This window comes from Tigriopus californicus, chromosome 11, assembly GCF_007210705.1.
Source record: "Tigriopus californicus strain San Diego chromosome 11, Tcal_SD_v2.1, whole genome shotgun sequence".
Lineage (NCBI taxonomy): Eukaryota > Metazoa > Arthropoda > Copepoda > Harpacticoida > Harpacticidae > Tigriopus > Tigriopus californicus.
In genome coordinates, this window is record NC_081450.1 from 11,231,394 (window position 1) to 11,239,039 (window position 7,646).

The following is a 7,646-nucleotide window of genomic DNA, read 5'->3' on the forward strand; positions in this document are numbered from 1 at the left end:
GTGCTTGCAACCTTTCTGAGCATGCTCTCCTTATCTTTGGCCATTGAGGGTCAAATTCCTTGTCCTTGGAGAAAAGATGGACATCCGGTTGACCTTCCTGACGCCAATTTCTGCGACCGAATCCACACTTGCGTCAATGGTTTCATCGCCAAAACGTACTTGTGCCAAGATGGCTTGGTATTTGACGGCACTTCTTGTACCATTCCTTATGGAAATATCTGCCAAGACCGAGCCAAGCTTCAAAGACCCAAAGGCAATGGCATCACCTGTCAAAGGAGAAATGAAGTCCAAATCATTCAAGGAAATTGTGTAGAATACCTCCGGTGTGTCGAGAATATCCGTTATCGAATGGAATGCTTACCTGATCTCTGGTTTGATCCCGAACAGGGCACTTGTAATCATCAGAACTTAGTGAATCGAGAAGACTGCCTGTGAAATAATCCTGCAATTTATCGTCCTGATTCCCTCACAGAAAACCGAAATATTTGTCTATTCTCTCTATTTCCATGCAAAACTAGTTGTGTGCCATTTGTTGAATAAAGTTTCCTTTCGCGTTCACTAGATGTCCCTTGGATCGCGATGGCGTTCAGTATTCGGAGCACAAGGTTTTAGCGCTATCTCTTGATGAAGTTGGAAAACTCGTATTCGCACGAAAATACCAGAAATGAACGCAAAACTAGTTCACACAAGATATCTTGGAAGATTGGCTTCTGTAATGATTATTTGATATGCCATCGGGTTGATATTATGAGACGAGATCATCCGGTAGAATCTCACTTTTCATCATGTCATTGCCCGGAGGCTGTGATCAAGATCCAAGAGAGTATCAAGTTGTACACGGCATTCGATTCATTCCAATAATGGTTTTTTTTCTTCATAAGCACACATGAAGTAATGTGCACTGCAACATCGGTTGAATTGCTCCACAAAAGAAAGAAACTGTAGAAACCACACCTACGCAGTAATTTGAAGCCGAACATCGCTGGTCTTTGAAGAGAAACCTTTTAATAAGAAAAAGGTCAAGGCCTCCCCTCTTAGCTTTAGCTTCAATGACAGATTGCTTTCGTGCAAAAGACAAGTGTTATTCTGAATGCCGCTTAATGATTACCTTTAGCAACATGGAATTAGTAATTATGTCAAATCCACTAGCTTCTGTACTTGAAATATGTCTCATCAGGTTATGAGTATTACACTAGTGGTGGGACCGGTATGGAATCTGTGACCAAGTAATTGGATCATTTTCGTACGCATGTTCTATCATTAGGTGAAAAGAATCTTGCTATTGAAAAGACAATGGAAAGGTCCTTTTGTGAATGGAGAGCATTTTCCGGGTGGAGTATCCAATATCCCATGTAGCACTTCATAAGAATACCATGCACTATGCAGGTATGAAGACACCACAGAAATGCCTCTGGTTGAAGATGAAAATGCTTGCAACTTGTGGCCAAGAAAATCTTTGCTGAAGGCATAAAAAGAGCATCCATCGATCAGGTTGAGGTCATTGGATGGCAAAAGTTTCATGGCCGTTATTCACGCAGTGTGTGCCATATCGATAACCGCTCTTTTTCCATATGGCCTTGTCTCATATAGCGCAAAAGAACCAAAGATGGCACCTGGGCAAAGAATGGCTTTGAACCTCGTTTGCTCACAAACACAAACACGCAGTCAGAAAAATCTAGTTATTGCACTCTAGACTGACTAATTAATCATTATTGATTCAATATTTATGTCTTGGTGCGCACGGAAATAAATATTCCTTCGTAAGGAAGTAACGTCAAGGCCCTGGAGTATGGAAACCAATAGCGAGGGATTTTATGCCATCTAGCGCTCCTAAACCATTATGGTTAAGTTGTATGGCATCACTTGCCAACATAACGCCATGGTGTTGGTATTGAAGCCTTTTGATGATAGGGCAAAACATAAAGAACTTACTTCTTGCCTTTTGGGCAACTTCACTGGCATTAAGGAGAAACTAAAGGGTGTTTTGTTCTCTTTGGGGATGATTTCAAATATGAGGGAAGACTTAGAGATATGTCTGATCTTTTGTTATCCATCACTCTTTGCCGCAAGATTCTTTAGTCGTCTTCCAATAGTTTTGGGTGGCGTGCCAAGCCAAAAGAAAGTTGAATCCCAAAGAAATTGGATATTCTAATCACTACCCACAACTCGGTCAAAGAAGTGGGCCAAATTTTTCGGGTCCCAAGTGATGGTTTGAGCTCCAAATAAAAATCATCTTAGTAAAGGAATGGATAGTAGTTTTTGCATCCATGAAAACTAGAAAGCGGAGTTATGATTTATATCTAGGAGCTAAATACTAAATTATCATTCATGAAGAATAATGATTTCTGTTTTGCGCTTTTGCGCCTAAACAACAGCAAAATACTAGAAATTGAAAAAAAGAGATTGAGTTAAATTGTCAAAGACTTGTCAGGACAAATCTGGTAATACATATCCAATAGAAAGTATGTTCCTCATTTTGAAACTTCAGCGTTACATATTCTAAACATCTAAATGGTTGGATCGGTATTTCCCTCATTACAATAAACACATGGTTTTAAGAAAGGAAGATGAACAATTTCAACTTATTTCTTTTCTTTTCTTGTTCGATATTCATGCAATGTGTATCGTGTTAAGGGTTAAAATCCTAGACAAAAGAACATTTAAAAATCTCATAAACACTTGACAACCTTACTGACCGTTGATCAGACGTCGTCCATGGGTTAACCCAACGACTCTCAGTTTGAAATTCGCACGCTTTTTAGTCACTTTGGTCCGCGCACATATCCATTACGATTCAGGAGAAGCACAATGTAAACAAGGTCTCTCATTGGTTGAAAGTGCGTGTAAGCCAAATCAAAGGAGTAAGCAATCCCGCAATCCCTGTCAAAGTGAAAACGCTATAAAGGCGGAACATTCAAACTGAACGGAAATCGTCATTTTCAAGGTCAAAGTTTCAGATGTTCCAGTCAATGATTTTGTCCAAACCTGTTACGACAATGTGTGTATGTATATTTCAGGACCGTTTGTAGTTATATAAAACGACATTTTTGTTGCCGTTTCAGAATCAATCACAATTAGAATCCTTTTTACATCATACTCTGGGCAAGAAGGCAAAAAAAGTTCAGACCAGTACATAACTTTCCAGCTAATGTCGGCAAATCCCCCATGTACTGTAAACTTGATGATTGCCCGAATGCAAAAAACCTCCAAATTGCCCCCATGCTAGATTTCAAAAGAAATTGTCGCTTCTTTCATTTAATGATCATTTATTAAACAAAATTGAGTGGCTAAGATTAATACAAAAAAGAAAATTTCATCTAACATGACTTTACTAAATAATTGGCCAAAAGCAATATTAGCCACCCTTGGAAAATGATGAATTTTCGAAGCTGCTGAGCCCCTATGAAAGCCAAAGCCTAAAAATATATTCATTCAAGCAATGACACCAATGTTAATGATTTTTGCATGACATGAAAAAGCACCTGGAACCCCGAACGGGACAAGACCAAATTGTATAATAATGTTGTAAAATAAAAAATATCCTGATCCAATGAGAAATAATCTCGCAATAAAGATTTAGCTAAAAAATAAAATTTAAAAAAAATCAAAACCTTATGTTTCGATGATTTTGGCAAGTCCATAGTCTGATATAATCATTTCACAATTTTTCAACTTTGAGAATATTTAGAATATTAAAAAACAACGACCTCACCAAGCTATAAAAACTTAATGATAAAATGTATTTGATTAAAAAAATTCTGTACATTTGAAATTTTACAGGAATTTGCATAACACAATAAAAATGTTAGTGTTTTCTTAGAATAGACAACGATTTGGGGTCTTACATTTGTCAGGATTCTAATCATTCATTGTGAAAATAAATCAACATTATGGTTGATTTGATATAAGAAATGGAATTTGATTATTCCCTTCAAGCATACATGAAGCCTAACTTTTAAAGATACGTTTGGATTACTAAAACTGGCCCCCTTAGATTACCAAACAATATCAGTTTTCTAAAAGTTTCTAAAAAAAGCTACTCATTCAAGAGAAATACGCCTATTTCTGACATGTTACTTGCTCACGTACTTCTCCCCATTTTATGAGGCAGGGAGTGACGTCACAGCTGGCTGAAGAAACTATGGTTAATCACTCAAGAAGTGCCCCTCAAATACAAAGTAGGCATGTTGTTTGCTTGAGCAGCAGTACATTTTGTTTTAAGGATCCGATGGAATTTTTCATACTACCAAAAATATTAACGCCGTCTTAGACAATTTTTAACAAATTCATTGAAGCATTTTGTCCAAAATTTAGATTGAAATTTAAAGGGCTATACTTAAATATTTCCATGGTAGCTTAAATTTTGCCTGCGTTTTATTTAATCTTCTTAACACGTAGCAATTTCAAAAATGAACAGGTAACTGAATCAATCACAAAAGTAAAAGTATGATATGGATTAGGTTATTGTATGAAAGTGTTTTCGCTTAACACAAAATGATGACTCAGAAAAGGTGCCAGGCGCAACAAAAAAAAACTTTACACATATTCAGGCATATATAGATCTTTTGTAGATGGGTAGAGTTGTCCATCAAAGGGTTCATAGATTAATAAACAGCACAACTATATGTATGCTGTAACATGGGCTCTCTTGATCTTGGAGCTACTGTCTTAGTTCAACACAATGGCCTAACTTGGCGAATGAAGGAGAGTAGTGTCGTTTCCTCTCTGATGAGTCACTATCCTGAAATATTTATCAAAAAACATAACTGATTCTGATCAAAATAATTCTTATCAGTCTGTAAGTTAGTAAGAAGAGAAAAAGTCGCTAAGGACTCAATTAAGCGAAAAGCGTTTGTTGGCATCCGATAACTAACCATCTGGGTTTCTGTGGGAGTTTTGAATGTGTCTAAAAGCTATTACAAATTAAAACTTCAACATCTGCGGCAACCTAGTAGTATATGCTGTCTGCACCTTCATGATATATAGTTACTAACTTGTACATACATTAGAACAACTGATGTCAAGTGTAAAATTTCAGCACCTGCAGACGATTTTCAAACGAAGGATGGACCACAGCTTTTATGAAATTCAGCCAATCACGGAAATCCCAGACTATATAATGCCAAAATTGAAAGTGCCGAGACATATGAGCCCATTTTTTGAAATCAAAAAACCCAGGGGCACAACTTTACTGTCGAGGAAGAGTTCCATGAGCCCATTTTTGAAACATTTGTTTTCCAAGTTATTCCAGAATCCTTCTATTTTACAATAATATGTTCCTTAATGCTCTTACTCTGGCTTCCCAACGGGTCTGACACATCGTCAGTTATCACTTATAAAGTACAACTCGTAAAAACACTTGTAAAATCTGAGCAATTCCAGTTTTAAGTCGGTTTATCTGGTCGTGAAAGATTAAACATGACCCGAAACTGGCCTTCAAAAGTCGAGCTATTTGAGATTTGGCAGTGCTGCCAGCGAATTACATCAAGCCCTAATTAAATCAACAAACAATGGGGGACAAGTGAATGGGTGGGTAAAAGTGGCCAATGAGATGTTTTTAAGTGAAGAAACTCGAAAATCTGTGACATTGATGGCTTCCTGAAACATTGAGGCTCATTTCTTTATAAGTGACTCTCTCCATTTCCATGTAGGCTTTCTTTTCTTTGTTGGTGGATCAGATAGTATATGCATATAAAATCCGGTCAAATTGATCCCTTTTTCCGTCTTTAATTGCTGGGAATTCCGATTCCAGTAGAGGTAAGGAAGCCCGAAAAAAACGAAAAAGGGTGTTCTAAAATTTTCGAAGCTTCATAAAAAGTTAACATATCATCAAATTTAGTGATATGATTGCGATTTTCAAACTGCTCCTATCATACTTGTTCAAAGCGAAAAGACGACCGGTTACTTACATATATTGAAATATAGGCAAAATAGGCAACTCTCTTGGAAATTAGACAAAAATGTTTCTAGCTAAGGGCGTGGCAGGCATCACACAATATGTTGTCTATTAGGCAAAGTTCCAAACCCAAAGACAGTTCTTGTTTTTGAAAAGTTTGTTCGCCACTCAGGGTACTTTTTAAAAGACAGGAAACACCTGATGTTTTGTGCCAATGGAAGAAAGCTCATGCCAGAAATACAAAGGGAATTTTAGTACCAAAAAGGCAACTTGTGCAAAAACGATTGCAACTTTCCGACGAAATACTTGCATTTTCGTTGGCATCTTTTTCTGAGGAGTGGTGATGATCATGTCTTGACTTCAAGTAGAGTTTAAAAGATGTCCATTAGAACACCTTTAGCTAAGTCCCGTGAAGTATAAGCTGCATGAAAATGAAAGATGAAATTGCCAAATTAGGATGGGGAACCTCATTTCAACTTGGGTTTATGATTACTTTTGAGTGACATAACTACTTTTTTAAAACTATACATTGCACAAGGATGGTGAAAATATGGTTTTTTTTTCATTTCTTGTTATTGCTTTATAAGGAAGCAAGAGCAGTGCTGTTATTTGTATAATATTGCTAATACGTATGTTTCAACCAAGATCAAAACACTTATGAAGACACTTTTTGCTTAAAAAAAAAGGCCAAGGATGGTTACTATGTCATCAAAAAGTCAATTGTTGGTCAAGAAAAAACAATGAGTAGTTAAACACAAACTTAAAGATGCATACGATAAACATCTGTTCATTTAGAATCATGTGTAAACTTAGTTTTCCACCAAATTCAAAATTCATGGACATTTATCATCCAGATGCTTGGATATTACAATTTCAATGGTCCTGGTTTCACACAAAACGGCCATCAAATACCTAACAGACTAGACTTTTCAAGGGTGTTATGCATGGTCATCAAACTTGTAGTGGGAATGAAACTAAGATAAGGCTAAAGATAATTCGAATTGGATAAGTTTTTGGGTTATACGTACATATTTTTGTTTGCTCAAAATGACTTATTACATTACCTACGTTGGAACTTTTTGATACGGTGGCAAAAAGATATTATACTTTTTCCCAGACTTCTAGATATGTGGAGTGCCACTGGAAAAAAGATTTCGTATATCCTGCCTGAATCAATCACTTCTTCAAAAATAGCACCTCAAAGGATCACAATAACTTGTCGAAAAAGTTCATTTTGCCAAATTTGGCCACAAATCATCCTCAAGGTACTCAAGTGATGTGGTCAATGATATGTTGCAATAATCACATGATCACATGTGGGGAGAGCCAATCACATTTCTAGAGGAAAAGTGATTGAAGCCATGGTTCGAACAAGTGTCTTCCAAAACACTTGGATGGGCTAGATTCTTTCATCGTGGTGAAATGATATCACATGGATACATAACGGGTTTACGAGTGTTCCAATCCCCTGGGTATCATCATTATTATCTCGTCCATGGAAAGAACTCCATCTCCACGAGCGACCTCATTGAGGTTATCTGATGGGGACAGTACATGGTACTCAAATTTATCATACTAGTCGTTCCATTTTCCACCCAGGGACATTACCAAAAAATCCCCTACTATCCGAGGATGATTTTCCCCTAGACCCATTACCCATATTAAACCCGAAATCCCATTATTGCACGCACGTCCTTGGCGAAAAAAAAGGTCATCAATCTGGCGAAGGAAGTGCCGTTTGTGGTTTTGG

General features: G+C 37.1%; 1 protein-coding gene across 1 annotated transcript in view; it reads left to right on the forward strand.

Moving 5' to 3' along the window:
* Window positions 1–558, forward strand: part of LOC131890239 (uncharacterized) — a 735-nt gene extending 177 nt beyond the window's left edge. Inside the window, exon 2 of the mRNA XM_059239548.1 lies at window positions 12–558. Coding sequence (XP_059095531.1) covers window positions 12–435 — 424 coding nt within the window. The 3' untranslated portion in view covers window positions 436–558. The remainder of the gene's footprint in view (window positions 1–11) is intronic.
* Window positions 559–7,646: the final 7,088 nt, after the last annotated feature.